Source organism: Parasteatoda tepidariorum, chromosome 3 (assembly GCF_043381705.1).
Source record: "Parasteatoda tepidariorum isolate YZ-2023 chromosome 3, CAS_Ptep_4.0, whole genome shotgun sequence".
NCBI lineage: Eukaryota > Metazoa > Arthropoda > Arachnida > Araneae > Theridiidae > Parasteatoda > Parasteatoda tepidariorum.
This window is the reverse complement of record NC_092206.1, coordinates 74,109,024-74,134,691: the sequence shown is the minus strand read 5'-3', so window position 1 is coordinate 74,134,691 and position 25,668 is coordinate 74,109,024. Positions and strand designations below refer to the sequence as shown.

At 26.9% G+C, this 25,668-nt stretch overlaps 1 protein-coding gene across 2 annotated transcripts in view; it reads left to right on the top strand.

The window, feature by feature from the left end:
* Positions 1 to 4,831: 4,831 nt before the first annotated feature.
* Positions 4,832 to 25,668, top strand: part of LOC107446081 (uncharacterized) — a 32,064-nt gene continuing 11,227 nt past the window's right edge. For both annotated transcript variants that reach the window (XM_016060641.3, XM_016060624.3), the window contains exons 1-15: positions 4,832 to 4,963; positions 6,710 to 7,129; positions 8,895 to 9,038; positions 11,705 to 11,787; positions 12,690 to 12,784; positions 14,604 to 14,737; positions 14,906 to 14,982; positions 15,864 to 15,902; positions 16,387 to 16,420; positions 17,509 to 17,592; positions 18,482 to 18,558; positions 19,323 to 19,417; positions 21,742 to 21,875; positions 23,408 to 23,481; positions 24,561 to 24,621. In XM_016060641.3, coding sequence (XP_015916127.1) covers positions 6,838 to 7,129; positions 8,895 to 9,038; positions 11,705 to 11,787; positions 12,690 to 12,784; positions 14,604 to 14,737; positions 14,906 to 14,982; positions 15,864 to 15,902; positions 16,387 to 16,420; positions 17,509 to 17,592; positions 18,482 to 18,558; positions 19,323 to 19,417; positions 21,742 to 21,875; positions 23,408 to 23,481; positions 24,561 to 24,621 — 1,423 coding nt within the window. In that variant the 5' untranslated portion in view covers positions 4,832 to 4,963; positions 6,710 to 6,837. The remainder of the gene's footprint in view (positions 4,964 to 6,709; positions 7,130 to 8,894; positions 9,039 to 11,704; positions 11,788 to 12,689; positions 12,785 to 14,603; positions 14,738 to 14,905; positions 14,983 to 15,863; positions 15,903 to 16,386; positions 16,421 to 17,508; positions 17,593 to 18,481; positions 18,559 to 19,322; positions 19,418 to 21,741; positions 21,876 to 23,407; positions 23,482 to 24,560; positions 24,622 to 25,668) is intronic.

Genomic DNA, 25,668 nt, shown 5'->3' with positions numbered 1-25,668 from the left:
CAATACTGTGTGTTTTTGTTATTATGTGTTGTTAAAACAAAATTCATTTTATTCAGATATCATTTTACTTTGTGTAGAGTTTAAGTTGCAAATTCCATATCCTTGTTTTGGAAGCTCTTTTTCCTGCTAACCTACATTTTTATTTAGATGTATAATTTGGCAGTGGAATCAAATTAATTTTAAATTTTTGCCAAATCCACTGCCTTGTTTTAACACTTTATTTTCAGCAAAAATTTGCTAAAACTCTGTTAATTATTGTTACTTAAATTTAGTTTAATTTGTTAAGCTTAGCGTTTTTTGTTTATCTGTGATATTTGGTTGTTTCAATTACTTTTAATGTATTCTTTAAAAACTGGTTGTATTCTTAAAATGCATTTCAGTTCATTTCAGATTTGATTAAAGTATTTTTTTTTTTATGTAGTACAATCATTGTCAGAAAACTCTATTACATCTGTGGCAAAAAAAAAACAAGTTAATAAATAATATGTTGTAGGTTTATTTAAATATTTTTAATTGTAATATGTTGCTGTATAGAATGACAGTTATATTTTGCACAAGCGTAATCAGGCATAGTTAGCGCATTATTAACACTATTAAAAACCCCTCTATATAAAATAATAACAAATACGATAATTTTGGAAAAATTGGATTAATAATTTCTAGAACTTACTTCACAAGAAAAATATATGTATCCAGCACTTTTTTTTTTTTTATATTGTGCAGTTTTCATTTTTCCTTTTTTTTATTTAAAAAGGAATGTTCTCAGTTTAGTCCAGTTCTTTTGGGTTTAATTAGCACATGGAAAGTGACTTTTTATCATTAATAACTTTGGTTTCTATTGCTCATCTGCTATTGAACATTAAACCGTGAAATAAAACCTGGAGAAAATATCTTGGTTATTAATTATAGGAACAATGTTCATCTACATGGCTCTTAAGTTTTATGATTTTAAAAGCTTCAGCATTTACTAACAAATGCTTGACAATGATTGCACTTTTGATTAAGAATATTTTCTAAAATTGAAATCCATGAAAAGTTTCAGATTGAAATTAGTAATTTGAATAACTAATTTTTGATGTGTAGTTATAATTCTTTTTAAATAATCAGTAGTTTTTTATTTTTTTGAAATTTTCAAAATTTTATTACTTAAAAAAAACTTTTAAAAGTAAAAGTGTTTGTTAGTACGAGGTTTGAAAATTACAATGTAAATGTGTAAATATTGGGAAACAGAGTTGACTTCATTTAAAAAATTGGCTAAAGCTCTAAAATTGTGTAATGTAAAAAATGCATAGTTCATTCAGTTTGTGTATTAATTGTTTTACTAAGCAATGGAAATAGATGGTTGTACTAAAGATTGTCTTAATTTATACTATATTAATTGGAGAAAAAAAAATTATAAATATTTTTTACGTATATTATTTAGAATTTTAAAATTGGACTATTAAATAACAAATTATTTACATTGATTAATTTATACTATTAATCATTTATGTTATTTTTTTAATAACTTTTACCCTGTACTTTTCAAGCAAATAGTGCTTTCTTTAAGGTTTTTAAAAATAAAACAAGTACTAAACTTGCATTTGTGTTATCATATATATATTTTTTAACATTATATTTATATGAAGGTTAAAAGTACAGTATTTACCCTTTTTGTTGTTTAAAACTTTTTATTTTTAGTGCAATTGTTTTGAAGATCTTTATTTACAATAATAAAAATTAATTATACTCTTGATCTTAATAGTTATGTGTGCAAAATCTTAATCTGTGTAGTACATTTCATTTATAATCATATAGAAAATTATGTTTCAATGTTTTTATCATACTTTTGTTTTTGTTACACTATTGTAATTGTTGCCAATTCTTTGTTCTTTTTAAAAATTAGTAAATATTAAAAGGCTTTTAATTAAACCATTATGTTACTACAGTTTATTATTTGTTGTATAAATATATGATAACTACTTGCCTGTCTACTTGTTAAATATAATATTTGTTATTGAAATGTTCAACTTGGAAGAAAATCCCATTTTTTGTGTCGAATATTAAAAATAACTGTCCCACTGTGTTAGCCATCATTTGCATAAACTTGTAAATATTGTGCCACCATAACATTCCTTTTGAAACTTCCCATCTTATATTGTCTATCTTTTTCATTTTAACAATGAAATATTGTTCTTGGTGATGCTGATTGAGTGATTAATGGAGAAAAGAGAAATTTATTGGAAAAAGATTTATTTGTGTATTTGTAAATATTGTGAAGAAGGATTATTGTTGCTTTCTATATAGTACTACTTAGTACTATCTTTTGCGCTTCTGTTATTGTGAAATAAATGGTTGAAACAAAGAAAAAGTTAAGCTTTTTATTTTATTTGTCTACATTCATTTAAAATGTTATTGAGAGACTACTACTAGTACTACAATAGTTGAGTAAAAAACTCATTTTAAAAATTTTCGAAAATACTATCCAAATTAAATCTGTAAAAATGATGCTAAATAAACCTAAAATGTAAACAATATTCCTTTATAGAATTTGTTTCAGGTTTCTTGAAAGTAATTTTTTAAAAAATTTGGGGGGGGGATACCATAGACTGAAGTAATTGTTCTTTTTTTTGCAATTAAAATAATTCAAAGGATTTCCATCTTTGATAGCGTTCCCTCTGAATATGGGGGAAAGGATAGCTTCTTATGTACTTTAGTTTTATTAATATATTGTTAAATTTTCACTGATATGCTACGAAACCTTATTCTCAAGGATCACAAATCGAAAAAAAATATTAAGGATTTATCCTGTGACGTAAAAAAAATGAGATGACTGACGATTTTTGAAATAGAATTGTGATCAGTTTCTGTACTCTCACGAAATATTTTAATCAGAGAAAGTGCCTGACCTTCTGAATTACACAAATTATCGATAACAGACATGGTAATGAATTTTCGAATTGAGAGTGACAGTATAAAATAGTGATTGTAAATAAACGTGGCAAAGGTTTTGTTATATAAATGTAGTTGGAGGCATTAATTGAGACAATAAAAATTGCCTAAATCGGATTCTGAAAAGAAAAGTTTTTCTGTAGAAATTAGAAATCGATAAAAAAAAAAAGTAAACTAATGCTTATTAATTTAAACGAATGTATAATCCTCCCAAAAAAAACTTGCAATGGAGTGTTGAAATTTATTTTCAACATTCTAACCTGTAAAAAAGTGTTATTTTTCTCAATGTACTTTAATTTTTTGTTTTTGCCCTTTTATATTAGTTTTTCGGTGGGGCATTGGGCCCATGTCCGGGAGGTCGTGAGTTCGATTTCCGCTGACCGAAGACTTCCCATGTGCAAAATGGTGACTTTATTGGGTCTCAAAAGTTCCCATAACAAATTAATACCTCTGGGTGTACTGGATCGGAGATTGATCGTGCTCTGGTTCAGGTTAAAATTGCGCTCTACGGATGGATGCTGTGTAAATGTGTCTTCCCTGTGAAACGGGCAGTGATGTATGTATGTTGTTTCCGGTTCATCCGCAAGGATGTTTCCCAGACCGGCGCCAATTCGCGATCGCAACATTCGAATATACCATCTTGGGAGAAGACCGGTTCCATGTCCTCATCTTTTCAGTTGTATGGGAATACACTACGAGATTTTTTCGTATTTAAATGTCAGAAATATTTTCTAAAATTTCTACAACGCTTTCTTTCAGAACCAGAACTATGTTAAATGTAGGTTTCAGTTCCACAATGCTTCCTCACTTATAAGTTTTTAATCTATTTGAAAATCTGGACAGAAATTAATTAACTTTCTTTTCCTATGAATATCCATACGCTCAGTGCTGTCAAAGATACGATCCCAACTCTAGTTTCTAACAGTTGAAAACTTTTGATTGATTTGTATATTTTTTTTAGTATTTTTTTAAAATCTAAAATAGCTTATAATTAATAAAGTTTGTCCATATTTCGGTAAAATTGATGATTGAACGACTTCACAGTTGCGGCATTCGAATGCAGCACGAATAAACTCTGAGTGACTGTTCTTATTAAAATGAAATATTTAGTAGTTTAAAGATGGCATCACGTCTCATGACGCTTTATTTATACGGAGTGTCTATTGCACCGATTATCGGCGCAGTAAAATTCATTTTGCTATCTTACCGATCAAATTTTTAACCAATCATAGAGCGTATCTGTCCACGTGACTCTCCGATTTTTTTTTCAAAAATAATTTAGCTCTGTTTATCGTAGTCAAGGCAGCTACAATTTTTGTAGCATCTTGATTTTCTTCATATGAAGAATAACAAATAGCCATTCATGAATTTGAAAAAGAAAAAAGGACGATCTTCTGGAAGAGAGAAGCGAAAACTTTACAAAATGCTTCAAAGAAATTTAAAAAATTTGATAAGGCTCCGCTGGAATTGAAATACACATGGTGGAAGAATTCATTAAAAAAAATGNTTCACCAGAAAAAAAAGTAGGAAAAGACACCTTTATTTGTACTTTAGTAAAAACTTTATTTAAATTATTAATTAAAATATAAATGAGTCAAAAGAAACAATTAATATATTTAAATAAATCCAATATAATGTTAATAAATAATTTAGTTTTTAAAAATTCTATGAAAAATTTTATACGCTTTAAGGAAAAAAGAAATAATGTTCTTTTATTTTTAAATTTTTTGTTGTTGGTGAAACAATGACAACCCATTACCAATTTCACATACACAGGTAGAAAAGCATAACTTATAGCTATTGTACCGATGAATTAGTTTCTGTAAAGTGGCGCTGTTGTCAACGTCGGCGCGATAGCTCTGAGGCTATCTTACCGATAGTCGGTGTAATAGACACTGCCTTATTTATATTATTTGTTTTCCTCAGCGCTGAGTTTTGTTCTCGGTTTAGACGGTGAAGTGAACAAGCCGTATACAATAATATATAGTATAAAACTATAAATTGCACGAAACAATTTTAATTTTGTATATTTGTAAGATCATTTATTAAATAATGTGCTGATTTTCTGTTTACATTGTTTCTTGCATTTGTGCCTTATAGTTGAATTTAAGTTGTGAATATTAACAATAGATCAATATTTTTTTTAACTATTTAACTCCAAAGCATCTATTTTCGTAGCGTTTTCTGTACCTTAAGCTTTACTGATCATGTTTTCTTTAAACTTTATTCTTATATTTTTATTTAACATTTATTTTTACTGTTTTACTCATCTTTCTTGTTTAAAATGTTAAAAGTATGACTCTCTCCCTTGCAACCGAAAAGAATTAGATAGGAAAATCAATATTTAAGGAACATTTCTGATGTACTAACAGTAGTAATCGGAAGAAATATCTCTCTTAGTAATATATTTTTTGTATTCTGAAATTTTAGAAACAGTACTTTGTAACTTTGCATCTGATGTCTGCCAGAGTTTTTATTTTTTAAAAACACATGAAAAACTGTTTAAGAAAGGACATTTTTGTATTGGATCCTAAAAGCACCAACTGCAATGCCAAAGTGTTCCGGTCCTAAACTTTTATTCCTGATGTATTTATTTATTGTGGTTTGCCCGAAAGTGGCTAGATACAGATTTTGTCCTTTGATTTGCCCCATTCAGATATTTTACCGTATCAGTATCTGTTTGCTCCAACTACCACCACCTTTGGGTTTGTCTACATTTGCAATTTTTTGTTTGTTGCAGTCTGTTGGCTCAAAAGTCTAAAAAAATTGACAATTATTTTAGTGTAGTTTCTAATATGGAAATCTCTCTAAAAAATATCCATTTGGTATAAACACATATGTTTTTCCTCTTTTTCACATATAGGTATTTTTAATATATATATTCAAATTCTTTTGTGGGTGATCCATAATGGGTTAAGCTTCTTTAGCCTCAATAATTATTTTGCAATTTTTTATTATTTTTCCAAAATAGAGTAGATAATAATAAAGACTGTCTTTGTGTTTGATTTTTGGAAGAAAATGATCAACAAATGTTGAGTATACCTAGTTTCAAAGTTTTATGCAAGCAAGGCTGAATATAAGTTTTACAAGCCCCAAGGACAAACTTTTTTAGAGGCCTCTTCCTCTAAGTACTAAAAGCCTTATTTTCAGATTTTGTAGAATTTTTGAAGACCTTTTTCATGAAATTGTTTCTTTACATAGATCTAAAGAAATTCTCTGCAATTTTCTTTGAAAAAATAAAAAAACTAAGTAATAAATACTATATTTTTTTAAGGAAATTTTGGTCAATCTCTGATTTTTTTTTGTATTTAAGTTCACTCTTTTTCCTTTATTGTATTTTACAACATTTATCAAAGGTATTTAAGTTTTTTTGATTTTATTAAGGTCTATCAGAAATAAGAAGGTTTTTAACAGAAAATATTGTTTTAATATTGTTTGTTTTTATAAACAGGGGTCTGTCTAGTTTTTTCTGAGAGGTACCTATTTTGCAAAAATTTAGACATAATTTGTGAAAATTAAAAATTATATTAAAAAATCAACACACAGAATATGGTAAAAATATGGATTTATCGTTTCTTAAGGTATACAAAAATAAAATTTTAAGAAAGAGTATTTTGTGAAGCTGCCGTTTTTCCTAAAGTTGAATTTGTGAAGGTACCGCTAAACGGTAAATTTGGCATGGACAGACCCCTAATAAATATGGTTAAAATATTTCTGTAAAAAAAGTATGCCTGTTTAAAAAAATGTAAGAACTTGTCTAATTTAATGTCTGTTCTAGGTTTTATCATTGCTTTTTTTAACATGATAACAATTGTTACTCTGGGGTAGTTGTCATCAACCTTTGCAATGTTTAGTATATGATGCTTCCTTGAGCTACAGTATTTGACTCCTTCTCTTCAAATAAAAATGGCTTCTGAGGATGACGCTTCACAAATCTCGGAAGTAAATTCTGTTTCCGAGTCAAATGAGAATCAGAAAGATTATGATTCAGATTCATCTAATAAAGAAGAAAAAGAATCCAAAACAAGCAATGTAATTGACAAATCTGAGCCTCCTCAAAAACCACCAGAAACTATTCCTGTGAGGAGACCTGGTCGGAAACGTCGTGGTCAGATCTACGATAAAAATGATGATCCAGAGACAATAAAAGAAAAACGGAAAAAACGGGCTGTGGAACTGAAATTAAAAAATTTGAAATGTAAGTTTTTTTTGTTATTTACTTTTTATAGGAGCATGTTATTATATTATTACTACTTTTGGTGGAACAGGGTGGGAGTTTTCAGGATTTAAACCAGTTGCCAATAAATTGGGAAAGAGATTAAATTTTTAGAAAACTCTCCCATAACTGATAAAAACATTATAAAATAAGCAAAATGCAAATAAATGTAAAAGTTTTGCTGTAAATATTTAAAAGAAATTGCAATGGTTTCCAGCTCTCATTGGTTCAATCTTTGTGTATTAAGCATACAATTAGGAGAAAGCGTAAAAGAATTTTATTCAAAAAACTTTAGGGAAAAAAGAAAAGTATAAAAAATGTTGTGAAAAAAATTTAAACTGTGAAGATAAAGTGAAGATAAAAGTTCAGATTTTAATTAAAACATAATAAATATGACATAAGCTCAAAATTGTGCTTAAACTTATTTTAACAACTTTGTAAATGTTGCACACACTTTTTATAAATAGTTTATTGTTTATAATTTTTCTATTTTTACTGTCAAAAATTGAAAGTTAAATCCTTAAGAAATTTATAGATCGGAAAACCTAATCAGAAATATTTTCTGGCTGTGACAAGGACTAAATTATGTATTTTACTTAACTTTTTTTAAACAATTGGTGTACTTTTTTTCAATCTTATTTTCCCTACTATAAATTGTTTTCCTAGTTATAGCTTCAAAACATTATTTTTTTATTTTTTGGATATCTAATTTTGCCCCTGAATTCATATTTGTTGATCAAAAAATTAAAAAATTTAATTGTAAGAAATGTAAGAAAAAAATAAATAATAATAGTAATAATTTTTATTAATAATAATTTAAACCTTCATGATGGTGGTGTAAATGAAGTGTCTAAAACAAACAGGAAAAAAATAACTCTTAATTTTTTTTTTTTTTCATTTTTTCACCAACTTAAAAGATGTAGAGTATGATGTAAAAACTTTTATTTTTTGTTATCAGAATTTTGGTTGTGCTTTAATAGCAGTACTTCTCCTGTATTTCTGTTTATCTAAGTATGTGTATTAATCTGTATTGTTAACTTTTTTAAGTTAATTATCATTTGCTCTTTTTTTAATTTTTTTATTTTTAATCTTCACATTATTTGTTCGATTTCTTTAGCTAAGCATCAGGAAAAAATTTCAGGTGCAAGAGTATTTCGGAGGTAAATGGTTAATTTTAATTTTCAAATAATAATTTCCTGTTCCATAATAGATATATTGTTTCATATACATAAATGTTTCCGTACTTTTACATTAGCATGCCACAAATAAATTCAATGGTTTATTTTTATTTATGTCTCCATGACACCTGATGACTGAGTTGTAGTGCTTTGGTGCTCCCGTACCACATGTCCTGCAATCTATTCTCAAATGTGGTTAAAATTGACTCAGACTTTCATTTCTTCCGTGGATCAATAAAATGAGTACTGAGCATTCTTGAGGACTAAACATTGAGGCTTCTGAGTTCAGCTGACCACTGAGCCTGCTCTTGCCCCTTCTTGGGCTGTCACACCACTGGGTTTAGTTTATTTTTATTTATTTGTTTTTAATACAAAAAATGCCCATCACACCCTTCCTTTCCCAAAAACCGAAAAAATAAATAAAAATGTATTAGAGTGTATTTGTGCCCAACTAACAGAACAGTACTAACGTTTCTATTTTAAACAGGAAGTAGAATAGTTATAGTTAAGTAGAAAAATAACTAGTGTACTTATAGTAATTCAGTTTGAGATTGTTCTTTTAATTTCAGGGACTCTAAATCAACCAGCAGATGTTAGTGGGAAACGGCAGAAAAAAGCCCCTCAAAGATTTGAGTTGGTTCCTGTTGATAAAAGAAAATCATGTATGGATGATTGTGAAGGATTTGGAGAACCTTTAGGCTGCATAAATTGGAGTAAGTTCATTTTATTTTTATTGGTTAATATGTATATATTTTTTGTGTTTTTATTGTTCCTATTTAACCTTTATCAACTGATAATTTTTATTTATTTACTAATAATTAGAGTTTTCACACCAGTAAGGAAAATTTAGCAGTCCAATAGGACCAGCTAGGTATTCCTTTAGCAGTCCAAAAATTTAATATAGTAATCAAACTTCAGAGAGAAAAAATTTGCAATAATTCATATTATGATGCACATCAAAAAATATTAATTGCCATCTATATAACTATAATTACTAAGTAGGTGCATTACCTCATAATGATTGAAGATAAGTGTTTTTTTAAAATTAAGTGAAAAGATCCTAAAATAATAATAGTATAATAGACTAAATATATGGACTAAATAAATAGACTAAATAAATAGACTAATTCAATATAGAGACTAAAATGCTGAAATCAAATAAATAAATAAATGAGAAAAACTGAGAACTAGCAAAACATTTCATTATAAAAAATTTATGAAATATTTTGCTAGTTCTCAGTTCAGAAATTATAAAATTCAAAGTAAAATTATAAAAGTCAAGTCTAAAAGAGAAAAACACATTATTATATTGATGAGCAAATATATTGTTAATACTTGAATGCAACAGTAAACATGTAAATTTGAAATTTCAACATTTAATATTAAAAAATTTTGTAAGAGACACTATCAGTTATTCCATTTGAGTACCACACTTTTGAGTTCTAGGTCTAGACTGATAAAATTTGTACAATAATTGTTTTTAATTATTGGAATTCGATGCAAAAAAAAACAATTTTTCGTTATTATTTTGTAGATTCCTAACATATTTTAATAAGTTTGTTGCCCATGCATATGATTTTGTAGAACATTTGGTGACATTTCTTGCCATACTGCCATGGACCCTAATAATAATTTATTTATTTACTGATAATAGTTTTTAATATATTGTATTCTAATTGAATTGCATTTTTATTATTTTATTTTTATATATTTTTTATTTAAGTTTTCTTTAATTAAGATTAGAATTTAAAAAATACAAATTTACATTTAATTTCAATGTTATGTTGGTATCAGGGCAGGACAAATTATGTGAAGAATAAATTAGCTTTTTCATCTTTTATAGGATGAAACTTTATTAAGCAATCATTAGGAGACATTATTATCTTTAATATTAGTAGACATCACTTTTTCATCACAGATTTTGACATTTGCTATAATTACAACATTATAATTTTTTATTTGCTTTAAAAAACGAAATTGTATATAAAAAGTATTTTACAAGTTTTTGATGGCGGTTTTTTTCCCTTATTCCATTCTACCATTGCTAATAGTTTATATGCATATTTTAATAAGTATTAATAATAAGAAAGAATTAAATTATTTATGTTTAATATCCTTACATATAAATGTGTTATACCATATGAATACCATATGAAAAATTAATATAACAAGAACAATATTCACTTATATTTTATATTCTTTTGTAAACCTTGTTTTTTATTAATAAATTTAATATTTTTCTTTTGCATAATTTCTTTATTATAAAGGAGACAACTGAAATTTGTAGGCTGTCAGGAAAAATCTTTTTAGTTAAGTAAACCTTATATTATATGAAAGACAATTAAAATATTAAAGCTTTTTTTATGAAATTAAAAAAATTTTATCTGGAAAAAGTTGATCAGAAAATAAAATTTTATAGTTTTGAATGTCGCTAGCCCTTATCAATGATTTCTACTAAGCGCCTCAATTTATTTTTACCAACTCAGAAATTCTTCCTTCCAACAATGTTTAAGTAGTTGAAAGTAGTAACTATAAAAGTAAAATTATTTGGAAAACTTCACTGCAATGTTGTCAAGTCTTCAACAAACATATATTTAGATTGTTTATGTTTATACACTTTGGTGGCCTTAATTGAATTGAATAATAATCATGAAATTTACAACCACCTTAAATTTGAACGAAGAAAAAAAAACTCCTGTTACAGGGGTGGAACTTGGCATCTATATGATTTAACATTGAAAGAATATAATCTAATTGACTATAGAAAAAAAAATAAGTTGAAGTGTGTGGAATGCTCAGAACATTTGCAGCACTGTCTATAAATACATCAGGTGTGTGAAAATTCTTAACTGGATGATCTAAATCACCACTTCATTCTTGGTGATATTGCTAAAACTAAGCAGAAAGAATTTCTTACCTTGTTAAAGTAAACCAGAATTTTTGTTAATGGCATAAGTATTTAGAAATCTAATAACAAATTTTAGTTAAATCAATTTTTTTTTATTTAAAGAATGTGATTCCCTCAATTAGTTATAACTGTTGAGACAAGATCTAATTTTTTGGCAACTTTCTTAAATTTCTTTTCCTCCTTTCAAATACGGGAAATCAACAACTTAGTAATCTCGATTAGTGGTTTTTCTTAAAAAATTTTTAGATTTTAAATTTCTTGTTCAGCCATTTAAATGCAATTTATAGAGTATAGAAAATTTTTTTCCTTATTTTTATTATTTTTAATGAACTCATTTAAAATTCACAAAAAGAATTAATCATTATTCTTCATGGTTCCACATTCAATATATTGTGCTTTCTTTATTTTAACTGTGTTTCGACATCACACTATCTGCTTTAATTATCACTAATTTTTGTAAAATTTTTTCAGTTCATACAAAATTACAAGTTGCTTCTATTTATACACTACGTTTACTTCATAGGACTATTTATCGCAAACAAGGAATGTTTTCAGTAAGTATCTTATTATTTGCATGTAAAATTTAATTTATTTATTGGGAAAGTGAACAAATTTAGTATTCAAATAAGAATTTTTTCAAGCAATTTTCTTTTTTCTCATTTTAATTTATTAAAATCGAGTTTGTTCAACTTAATTATGGGTTATAAAAAGATTTTCGTTTAAAGAAAATATTTTAACCAATCAAATTTTTGAAACAATGTGTGCTCTTTTAGTCATGTATAAAATTCTTTCTGATTTGTTTTCTTAGTCAACAATAAAAACAACAGAATTTTTGATGCTATTATGCCGCACATTCTTTTGATGTAGAGTTGTCATGTTTCATGTTTTTTGTATGCAAAAAAAAAAAAGAAAGAATACTAATCCAAGCCCAACAGCCATTAGCCTTTTGTAAATTAAGTCAGGAAGATGTGCTTTTGATTTGGCACCACAAGGGTAAGTACGTCTTAGTTCACTCTTATCAAGTCATTAACAGATGACCCACGGCTAGATGGCAATACCACTCATTCGTGATGCCACTTTCTCAATTTAGTCATAGATCAGAAGGAGAAAGAAATTTTCTCCAGATCCCTGTATCCATTTTACTGCTCAGCAGCAAACCACAAGTCTTTCAATTTCACAGATCTATGAGCACATGTATGGCTTGTACTCGGTGGATCTTAACGGCATCAAGGATCGAACTCCGGCTCCTCAGAAACAAAGTTCCGTTATCTAATCAAAATGTTTTATAAAAGTTTGGTATTCTTTTTTTTGTTTGTTTTTCATATCTATTTGTGAATTCATTTTCTTTTTAAATAAAATTTGTTTTTTCTTTCTTTTTTATATCATTATGGTTTTGGTGATTAAAGTATGGTTTAAAAAAATAATATCACTTTACAATCATGTATTGCATTTTTAGGAGAAACTTATAAGAAAAACTGTTGGAAAATTCAGTGGTTTCCCTTTTGATGGAACTCATCCAGAAATGATGAAGAGAAGAGAACAGCTAGAAAAGTTAGTGTATTTAAAAGCTATTAAGTTTATATTTTTGATAATAATCTTGATTATGATTTGACAGTTTTATTGAACTCTTTTGATTTAACTCTTTGATTTAACTCCTTTGATTTAACAGTTAAGACATATAGTTATAGTAAGTTAGAGTTTATTTCCATGGTGTGTTCTTTGATCAATTTGTTTATATGTGTTTTTTGAATGTGTAATATTACCATACTAATACAAATAAAAACAGCTTTATATGGCTTTTTTTAAATCCTAGAATGTTAACTGAAATAGAACAGTCTGTTCTATTTTTAGTGGTTTGTAGTTTTCAAAACTGCACTCTCTGGTTTGATCTGTTGACAAAATTGCAAATTTTAAACCAAAAAGAAAAATAAAGAAAAATACAACTCTTGACTGTCTTACTTTAGAATTCTGCCTTTTAGCCAGCATGTTTCTCACAATAAAATTATTTCTCTGTAGGAAAACTAAGTATGAAGGGAAATTTGCCCATAAATAGGAAGCCCTAGAGAATTAATTGTTGAAAGAGGAATGTGCATTGTTTTACTGACAGTAAAATTATTAAATACTAAACCATTCTAAGTTTAATTTTTTTCTACTGATTAAGCCTTAGATTGTAATGTCTAAAAATGTATCTTCTCCTGCTGTTCTTAAAGTTAGTTAACTCCATTGTTATCAATAAAAAGTTGTGTACTGAGGAGACAATATATAAAATTGTTCAAATGCGAAATGGTTGAATTAAGTATGGTTATAAAATAAAGTAAGACATGAGTAAAATTTTTTTTAAAAAAACTGTTTGTTTAATATTCAAACAATAACTATTGTTATTGCTATTTAACTTCTTTGAGTAAGCTAACAGTATAAAATTTCAAGTTGAAATTCTGAAATTTTTTAAATAGAAATTTCATTCTTTGTCTGTTAACTACAAGGACATTCTATTTGCATATGTTACAATATCCTGCAAAAATTTTAATGTGATTTCTTTAGATACATTTTCCATACTGATTTAAAAACTTTCACGCTGATTCAAAAACTTTTACAATTTGCATTCAAAATTTCCTTTCAAATGGCAGTATTTCCTCTAAATGACAAGTAAGAAAATCTGCTTTCAGAGCTGGAAACTTTCCCCAAATTGTGCTCTAAGTCAACAGTTAAATGGTTAAAAGTGATAAATGCGAAATGCTCTCAGAGGTTTTAAACTTTTTTGTGTTACTGTGAGGAATTCTAGCGATATTTCCTCCTTTAGTTTTGTCTCTATAATTTTTTGTAATTGATTCAGTTTATAAAAAAGTTTAATTTCATTAAAATAAGTACATAGTATTTATATTTGCCAAAGTTTAACCATTTCTGGCATTTGTGCCATTAAACTTAGCAGACAAGCAACCTAAATTTTATCAATGATCGAGGTAATACGAAAAATGCCTGAGAATAATTTTGATTTTTTAAAAAAGCTATAAAAATAAACTTAAAAACAGTAAATGTAAAACTTAAAAACAGTTAACAGTTTTTAATATAAAATATCCCTAAATGCAATATACCTTCATATGGTTCTTCCACCTAAATTTTAATACATGAAAAAATTGTAAAAAAGTTTTTTATACGTTCTGAATGAAGTAACCTTTCATTTTCTAACTATTTGGTTCTTTTTCTTTTGACATAATTATTAAAAATGCTTAAAAATGTTATCTGTGTATAAACAATATGTTCATTACATTTTCTTCAATTTTTATTTTACAATATTTGGTGTTGATGAATTACCTGTTCATTGTCTTTTATTTGAGATTTAAATAAATTTGAATTTTATAACACTTTGTAGAGCTAATGCTAGTTCACTTGGGCATCTGTGTGACTTGTTAGCTCTTCATCGAGCCAGTAAAGAAGTAATGATAGATCGGATCATTGGATTTTTATTGAAACCAAATCGAGAAAGTGTAGAGGAATATATGAAAGGTATTTTTTTTAAAATGTTTTTAATTTTTTCATTAATACTTATAAACAATGTCTCTTTACAAGCTAATATTATATTTTATAAATATTTGTTAATTTATTTTTATAATTTATTTTTATAATTAAGGTGTTTTTTTTTTCATTATGTGATAATCTGATATTTATATTTAGTTGCCATGGCTGGGAAAATGCAACAGTCAAGTCTGAATATAGGAAAAGCAATGTGCCAATCCTTGAGAGTTATTCAGGTAATCATTTGTTAGTCATTAAGTGATTTACTGCAATTATTTATTTAAAAGTGATTGTTCTTTTTAGTGGCAATGAAATTTTAGTGAGCATTTTATTTATCAGGTTTTGTGTCTTAATGTATCATTTAATTTTATGAATTAAGATACAAATTGAAATTATTTGAAATAAAGAAAAGGGAAGAAAAATTATTAGATTTAGACATTTCAAGGAGCAGTGTGCAATATTTTAGTAAGATTAGTCTGTTAATTTTTAAGAAATTGTGTCCAAAATACTTTTTTTCTTCTAAGGACACTCTGAAAATCAGTTCTCTACTGTTGAATTTTCTAAATGTTTAGAAGAAATTTTTTTAAAATATTGTTCAAATATCGTTTTCTCATTAAAAAGATTTAAAGAAAATTTTCAAAACCCATGTAAAGAAATTTTGAGTAGTGTGAAAAACTTAAAATAAATAATAAAAAAATCTGCAAGTTTATTACTACATTTTCATATTTACTAATTACTAACAAAAAAATTAATAAACGAAAAAACTGCTGACTTTTTTTTTAAAAGCATTGCAATATGCAGAGGAAAAATTTTATGTATCTTTTTTTCTTACCCTTTGAATTCAATTGTATAAAAAATCTCTTTCGTAAAATAAAAGATTTCTTTAGCTTTTTTTTCCTTATAATATATACAAATGAAAAAAAATCATATTTCAAAGCTTAATGTAACAACCTTAAGTCATTCAATATTTTATATCCATTTTACTTATGAAAAAATCAATTTAAGAAACTCCAATTTTTTTATTAGTTTTATAAATTATGATTTTTTTGTCACAATGCTATTGTATTGAAGTTAATTTTTGATATTTTTATATATTTTATTATTATTACTTTAATAGGATCCTTTTCAGCCAATGCTGTTGTGTCCAACAGATCAGGTATATACTTTTTTTATTTTTATAAAAACAGATAATGCTTCAAAAGATTTTTTTATAAAGTGACTATTATAAAACTTAGATGATTTTCCTTTTTTAACAGTTATAACAAATTTTCAACAATTTTATGTAAAGGTATTTGAATAGTGGACCAACTTAACTTGTAAAAAAAAAGCAGTTAGTGTGATGAAACTATAAGGCATTGTACATTACCTAGCTTTTAAATTTCCTTTATTTCATAAATTTGATCATCTCTAATCTGTCTTTTAATAAATAAATCATTTAACTAATTTTAATTCAATTTTATAAAAAATAATTGCAAATATTTCTATTCTCAAGAAATGTAACAGCTAAAATTTTATTTCAATGCAAGTTTATAACTAATTATTATTCAATGTTATGACAACTTTTATATTCTTTCTGGTATCTGTTATATTCTCAAAAGTATACAAGCTCTTAATTAACATATTTTTGCACTGTTTTTTAGGACGGTATGAGAGATCTTTCTCTTGGAGAGGAAAGTAAGTAATTTTTTAACATTTCTTATGTGTACTTTTAGTTTTATGTACAGTTAAATCCCAGTTTACCTTTAAAAAACCCAACAAATTGTCTCATTAAGAAAGGTATCTGTTTAAGAGAAAAGTAGTCTTAGAAATTTAGTCAAAGAATCTTATGTTCATGATAGAAGAAATATGTTATGGAAATTAAATTCAAATTCATCTCTTTGTTCATGTATCATTCAACATGATGTGTAGCATTTTTAAAAGGTGCTTAAAGGTGCTTATTTTTGATTTTATTTTTTTAAAAGCACTTAAAGGTGTTTTTTTCATTGGGTGTTTTTAAAAAGTGCTTAATTTTCCCTTTTCAAAAATAAGATATTTTTTTTCTTCACCATGTTGATTTACGCCATGTATTATTCAAAAGCATGCTTTCGTATGAAAGAGTCAAACGTTTTACATATTTGGTTAAATACTTGCGGGCTCGTATGTGCATATACTGAGCTAGGCACGGTGAGATTCTTGCACTCTCATATGCAACTCTGCTGCATTTTGCAAGATATTCTCAATTTCAGGCTTCATTTTTCACCCTCAGATATCAAACCGAAAAACCTCTTGATCTTTTTATAATGGCTAATATAATCAAGAACGCAGTCCTTTGTCAGAAACTGATTATTTTATCATGATCATGTCATTATAGTCTTAGAAAATTATTTTTCATTTTGTTAATGTATGTAGTGCTTAAAAATATTTTTGAGAGCTTAAAAGGTGTGTATTTTTTGTTGAAAGATTTGGCTACACACCCTGTTCAAGAATCGATATATATCAATGAAGTATAAATAACTTTAACTGCTCTATTTTGTAAGTTAGAATTATATTTATATGCTTGTTTTTGTACCATAAAATGGAAGTTTTAATCTATCTTAAATTAATATTTAAAACGGAAAACAGCAGCCTAGTTTTGATCTGTACCTAAACCTAGTTCAGAGAGTTAGGACATGCAGGTAACAGTCTGTGATAACGGACAATAACTTCTGAATTATTACAGTATTTTATGATTACTTAACTACTAAAATAATTGGCTATCTGAATATTAAAATTGTTTATTTTAGATTCAGAGCTAAATGATATTGCCTGGGTAAAACCTGATTACTTTGTTGAAGGAAATGGAGTTAAATTGAAGTTCATTCGTGCAAGTAAGTTTATAAAGTATTGGAATGTTTATTTAAACAATTTTAACCCTTTGAGGATTTACCTTTAAATAAATGGTTTTGTTTATGCATGTTAATTTTGTTTTTACATGTATATATATACATATACGTATATATATTCTTTTAAAGACTGTAAAAACTATTTTGAAAATTTCTTGAAACTTTTTAAATTTTTCAGATATTCAAATCAAACTTTTTTTAATTAGTTACCAAATACGATTCAGTACAAAATGAAGGAAATTTTTTTTTCGCTCTTTCGCTGTACTACTTGAACTACTTGATATCTTGCTCAATTTTTAACGAATTTTTTTAAAATTTTAAATAAATAATTTTGCAATTAATTTTAATCTTTCTTTAAAAACTTTGTTTTCCATTGAATATTTATAAAGTTATTGCAAAAAAACTTAAGGCAAACAAATTTGTTTTTTTAATAAAATGTCCATATCTTCATAAATAATCTAGTTTTATGAAATTTTATTATTAAAAATAATTATTAAAAAAAATTAAAAATAACAACTAGAGTAATCAATTCAAGTTACAAGTTTATTGCTTGATTTTCTAGCATAGGGTGTTCTAAAATACTTGTTTTCTTTCGTAATTTATTGTCGGCCTAAGAAACCTCTGAAAGCTTTAAACTTTTTGATTATTTCTAAAGTTATAAAATAATTCTTTAAGTATTTTGTAAGAAGTTTTTTAAAAAATGTGAACAACTCAACGTGTCTCTTCCATTATTGTAGATAAGTGCGCATATGCATACACACACATATATATATATTATTACATATTATTCTTATATAATAAAGACTTAAAGAAATATTATGTTGTATGTGAATGCTTAATATGTATATATATATATATATATATTCTTTTTCAGTTGTTCATAGTATTCAAGCTGCTTCAGATCCATTCATCGAATTATTACATCGTCTGCTGTTTTTAAATGTTGATGAGGTATGTTAAAGTTTGTTTTGAAAATCACTTATAACTCTTCTGTTTCATTGTTCATATATATTTTGATTTGATGAAGTGCATCCGTTTACATTATTTTAATATTTATGCAGAAAATACTTCAATAGATATAAAAAATATTTATGAGAATATAATGTAGGTCTTAAGTATTACTTGTGGCACAACAGGATGGTCTGCAATCACTGCTCTTAATGTATATTTTTAGAGTCCTTCTAAAAAGGAATTAAATTAAATCAGCACATAAGAGGTTTCAGATTGATATTTAAGCAGGGAAAAAATTAAAGGCCCTGTCAAAACCTGAAAAATTGTTACTTTATTTTTTTTAAAAAAAAAAGTAGGATAGAAAACATCAAAACCTGCTAGATTGCTGAAGAGAACTGAATAAAAGGGAAGCTGAGAGAAAGTGAAAATGAGAACTGAATGAAAAGTAACTACTAAAAACACTTTCAAGTTTCAATTGGTATTAAAACTACTCTGGGTGTTTTCAAAACTGTCTTTGTCAGATTTTGATAATGTTTTTGTGTTTTTTCTCTTAAATATTATTTTCAGAATAAATATCGGAGTGTATGGCCATTGCAGCGCTGAAACTACACATTTTACTTTTTGCCTCAATAACTAATAATTCAATACAGTTTTCTCAGTACCGAGGAAATATTTTCATTATTTGTCTGTAAAATGTATTCATTACTAGCCTGTAAAATGTATACATTATTTTTTTAAAAATTTTTTTATCTTATTTTGAATAGAAAGTCAACATGCGAAAAAGTATTCTTGAATTCAGTGGATACAAATGTGAAGTTGGTTCTAATGAATATATGTACAGAGTAAGAATTCTTGCAGCGTAAGTTGAATTTTGCTTATTTGTTTCTATCTGTTAAAAAAATTACTTTTCGTCACGTTTTATCAAAAGTAATCTATGGCTCAGGGGATAGAGCGTTCGCCTTCCAATGAGGTGAATTGGGTTCGAATCCCAGCCATGGCTGGTTGACATATATTCTGCATCCAGCTTGCATCGACCACAGTGCTGACGTGAAGTACCCTCAGTGGTAAGCGGATCATGGGTTAGAGTCCCCTTGCCATCAGGCTAACCGTGGGAGGTTCTCGTGGTCTTCCTCTCCATGTAACGCAAATGCGGGTTAGTTCCATAAAAAAGAAGTTCACGAAGGCAAATTTCTCCCAATACTTGATCCAGGAATTCTCTTGTCTTCTGGATGGGCTTCAAAATTACAAGGCTACATAGTTGAACATTAGTAGATGCAAACCCAAAAATTGGGTCGACTGTTCAACGATGGTTATAAAATTAGATGGTTGTAAAGTTTAGTCTCTGGACTGAACTAACATCCTTTATTTGTGTATGAAGGTACATACTAAAAAATTAAAATTAGAGTTAGAGATGGATCTGTATTTGACATTTTGTACTTCGTACTGAAAAATATTTAGTACTTTGCAATCGTGCATCAGAAAAAAACATATATATTTAGTATCAGTTCATTTCCAAAATATAAAGCTTAGTAAATTTCTTAAAACTTGTTATATATATATATATATATATATTATTAATTTTTTGTATTTATTTATTTAAAATTGTTCCATTTATTTATTCCCATTTGTTTTGTTACGCATTTAATTGTTTTTGTCAGATCTAAAATAAAANATATATATAATAAAATTTACCTTGTTACATGCACAAATCCTTTGAAATATACAATCCTTACAAATTAGCAGATAATTTGTAACAAAAGGAATAATAAAAATAAAATGAAGCAGATAAGCAAATAAAATAAATATTAAAAACAAATGAGGTAATAAGAGGGGTAGAATTTTATCACAAAATTAAAATTAAATTATTAATTTTAAAAAGTTATCCTAGGTGGCAATATTATTTTAAAGTTTTATCTTATAATCAAGTAATTGCCTTTATTCACTTTGGCAGTTCATCATATTTCAACTTCTCTGAGGAACAGATCTGCTTACATCAATTATAAAGTACGAACTCCAGTACTTCAAATTTAATTCCTGTATTTAATATCAATTTGCGGACTCTTTTCAGATTAGTCTTGAAATAATTCATTTATGGACTCACACAATGAAGTTGTTATTTGAGCACTGATACAGATACAATCTCTTTTCTTCACAAACATTCATAATGAGTTTCGTACTCTTCATGATTACCTTTTCATTCGTATTAAATTAGTGAAGTTGTATGTTACTATTTTTTTTTCTGTCTTTTAAAATTAATAAAAAGAATTTACAGGAATACTTATTGAAAAACTATTAAAATATTTTTTTACAGTTTCAGATGAACTTTTTCTGAAAATTTTGACAAAATTAAGAATTTGTTATGTTTTAAGTGTTAAATTAAGAAGATTAAAAATTCTTTTTTTTCTTTCTAACTAACCTAATTCAAAAACGATTTAGAAGCACAATTAATTTTAACTTGATTCCCAAAATATTTTCTCATGAGCATTTCTTATAACAGCTAATTAAATTATCAAAAAATAAATAAATTTGTTTGACTTAGTATTATATTCAGCCTTAATTAATGCATGAATTTGTTACAGTTAAATCCTATGTAATTTTTTTTATCCTCTCTATTAATTAAGATTGAATTAAGTCTAGTTAAATAATATATTAAGACTTAAAGTCCATAAATTAAGACTAGTTGAAAGCCTGCATACATTTCTGAGTAATTTGTTTTTGATATAAGACAAAATATCACTAAAATGTGGCCATGTAATTTTTTATTTAGTGTGTGCCCTGTAAATGTGCATGTTGGGAAACAATTTGGCTTATGAGATCATATGTGAAAGCTACAGGTCATATTTTGTGGCATGGAGTACTATAAATGATTGGATCTTCTTATCTTATTCTTTGCGTGACTAAGATTAAGGAATACAGATCAGTATTTTTCGACAAATTCTAATATATTTAGTGGCATTTTGTCATTAATCTCAAAACTGTTTGCTTCTAAGCATTAGTAAAAAAAAAAAAATTTCCACTTAATTATTCACATTGTGACAAATTCAATTTAAAAAGTTTGCATTAAAATGTGTTGCATCTGTTTATTGATTGACTCAATATAAAGTTTCTTTTCTTTTTGACTGATATCTTTTTACTCTTAAGTATTTCAATCCGGCTATTTAACTGTTTTTTTTTCTCCCCTAGTTTACCTGCAGAGCAACTGAAACTTATTTGTAAAGTTCTTTGTCTTCCAACGTGGCATAAATCAAGACAGCTCTTGACTGAAGCAATTATGGACTTCCTTGCAGCACCTCGAATTTCTGTTATGAAGAAGAGAGGTTTGATGTTCTTTGTAATCTCCTTGTGTGATTTAAAACTTGTTAAAAGATTTGCTTCAGTCTGTATTCGCGGTGCATTTCATAAATTTTATAATATATTTTTGTTATTGCTGTTATAATTTTAATTGGGATGTTAAATATCTTTTGAATACTATAAACCAGAGTGAGTTCTATCATTACAAATATTTTTCATTGCTTGAAGTCTACTTTTAAAATTATAAATATTTCAGAACTCAATTTTTATTTTTATCAAATAAAGTAAACCCATTTAACTTAGGGATAATTTTGTCTCTTAAGTGTAAACAACATTGAATTGCAGTTTTTTTTTTTAAAGGGATAGTTCATGTAATTTTGTTATTAATTTGTATTGAATAATCTACCATACTTTTAATGGTTTTAAAGTGTGAAAAATTTTGTGAGTGTAAAGAAAAAATATTACAGAAAAAAAAAATTTTTTTTTTTTGAAAAGAAGAAATGGACACATTTCAAGTATCAAAACCATTATGAACAAATTAAAAAGTTATAATTCAATTAATGCCTTCTTATTTTCATTCATTTCTTTAAAAAATATTAAATATCTGTTATTACAGAACCGTCCTAAATGGAAATCGCAACCACCATTTTTTTAAAAAAAAATCTAGTGTTAAAAATGTTTGAAAATTCAAATTTCTGATATTTTCTCAGATTCCAGCTGACATGGAGTAAAAATAACTAGTTAATCAATCATTTTTCCTTAAGTCTAAACATTTCTTATGACCAAATTTATGTAGAGAAAGTAGCTCACCTAAAAACAAAAGCAATATCCAAACTGTATTAGGTCCAAATTTAGGAAACAATTAACGCGTTAATCATAAAAGATAGAAATGCATTCTAACAACCACTTTCACCTTGCAGAGTCTTCAAAAATTAACTGAACACTATGAGCAAAGAAGTATTTGCAATTAAAAATATTTATTTAATTTTCTTTCATGTAGGTGTTTTTTTTATTACTTTATGTAGGTAATTTAAAATGCTGTTTTTAATACTATATCTTATAATCAACATAATATATAATCAAACTAATAATAGACATTCAGAGATTTTTCTGCTTATTAAATTTATACACAGAGTTCCTGTTCTATGTGAAATAATTTTTCATCCATTTTTTTTTATCGTCGTTTTTACAGCATGTATTGCGTAATGATCTCCTAGACATTTGAATGACCTTGACTGATTCCAAAATTTAAACCATGTTTTAAATTTGACTAGCAAATAATGAAAAAATACAATGAATTATTTTCTGTTCTTTTTCAAAAAATGAAGAAGAAAAAAAATAGTGGCAAAAGGAGAAAAATGTTTTGTTTAGTAAAGTATAGTTAACTAAGAAAATTATGTTCACCCAAACAAATAAGAAGTAATATAAAATTTCAAACTGTAATGAAACGGATGATAAGCAGACAAACATGTATTTAAAAACTTTTTTTTTTGAAAAATAAAATAAAAATTCAAAAATTTGTTAATTACAAAAACTTACTTAGTTCATTTTCTTTCAGTTCCTCCTCATTTTACTGATGAAATTACATTTTCATTCGATGGAATTAAAGCTATCAAATCTCCATTGCCTGAGGTATTTCATAAATTTGTTATAAATTTTCAACAAATTTCCTAATCTCTTTTTTATATTTAAATGTTTTTATTTGCCTCTCTTATCTGAATTAAACTTATTTCAATTCACTATAGAATTGAAATTTTCTATTTGTTCCCTGCGGATTATCCACAATGTCTTATAATTTGCAGGCAAGAATTTCAATCAGTAGGCAAAGTTTCAGTTAACAACCCGCAATGCCATATACCTCACAAATTTTATGGTGGCTGGTTTAGCACGGGAGAAATAACAACGAATTTCAAAACTCATTCCACCGGCAAAATCTAAGTCATATATCAGCGAATCTATGTCATACTATATAAGTCAATGGGCATCTGCAAAGAAATAAGCAAGCGCACATATTCATGATTAAGTGGCGTTCACACTGGATTTGAAAAACCCTATTTGCAAGGTCGGATATGCAAATTTACTAGCTTTTTTTTTTTTTTTTTTTTTTTTTTTTTTTTTTTTTTTTTTTTTTTTNTTTTTTTTTTTTTTTTTGCTTTTACAAATATATTTTATGACTAAGTTACTCATATGCATCTCTGAATTTGCATGCTCATATTTGTCGCGTCCAGTGTGAATAGTCCTTTACACTTTTATGCCTGGCGAAAGTCATTAGGAAATTTGTGATACCAGATAAATAATTTTGCCAGACTACAGGCAGTGATGATTTCAATGTTTTTAACAGATAATCCATGTACAGTACGGCTTTCAGGAGAACTCCTCCAGACACCCGTCTCGCATCGTGGCGGGTACTATGGTTACAAAGAAAAGTCACTTTGGATAGGGGTGTGAGATGAATAGTTTTGTCTTAATCTTAGCTTAGATCATCGTGAGTAAATCAATCGACACCTTCTTTCCTTCATTTCACCCCCATTAGAAATGTGCTTTTCCTTGTTACCATAGCAGCAGACAGCCCCAGACATTCAGTCGGGAGGAGTTCTCCTCAAAGCCACACTATATTATATGCAGGAAATTATGATAACATTGATACTATTTCCTATATTGATAGAATGAAACTTAGGATGCTAACATTTAATACATAATTTCTTCCTTAGCTGAAGTCAGCAGAATCTGAGGAAATAGAAATAGTTCCTGACATACATATATCCGATGAATGTAAGAAAACTTTGCTATAATTATTTCCCCCTAATCACTAAAGTTTCCTGTAAATGATTCATTTACATTTTTTATCAATTTTAAAAGCTTTAGTACCTCAATTGTAAATTCAAATATTTTTGGGTAAAATAATAAATTAGCAGTAGTTAATTTGTATCATTCTATAATTTAAACTCTTTCAGAACTGTTGGTACATATTTGTACCAGAATCAATTGATAGCAAAATAATGATTACTATGTTAAGGTTGTACTTTTAAAAATGAAATAACCCAGCACTACGTGGATAATTCATTACCATTAAGATTAACGCCTAAAAATAGTTCTGAAATGATAAAAATTCTTTCCAATATTCAAAATTGTTTTACTTAGAAAAGATATGAATCACTTTGTTCTAGATGTAACACATATTTTCAAGGCAAGTATTTAATAATCTTTTTCAAGGAAATAATTTTAAATTTTCCTTATTTGAGTAGCTCAGCACAACTTTCACATTTAATAATAAAGAGGGCAAATTTTTTCTTTTGGCACAAAACCAACCAGTCTGAAGTTTGTATAAAGCTGAACTAATGATTTGAGGGTTTAAATTTTATTTTATTTACTTTGTACCTAGCTTATCTTTTTTTGTTTCAAGTACTAAGATATATAATTGTGAATTTTAATCAAAACTCTATGACTATGACAATATTAAAAAGTAAAAGATTTTTTCAATTTACCATTTTCCCCTCAGAAAAAAAGATGAATACTTCATTTTTTTTAACCCTCTGAATATTAGTCCCAGCTTTTCCCGAACTTACAGATGTGGGCTTTCCTGCGTCAAAAAACCAGTTTTTCCATGCTATTGAAGGGAAACATAGTGCATTTGGGAAATTTCTCTACAATTTTACCCAGGGGCTCAATGCTTGGAGGATTAATATTAATAAAAGATGGCAGAGTTTAATATTTTAAATAAATTTGGCATTTGATATCTGAGTATCAATTATTATTGTTTACTTTTTAGTTCTTACTAAAAATGTGTTAAAATTCAATAATATTGAGAACTGAAAGAAT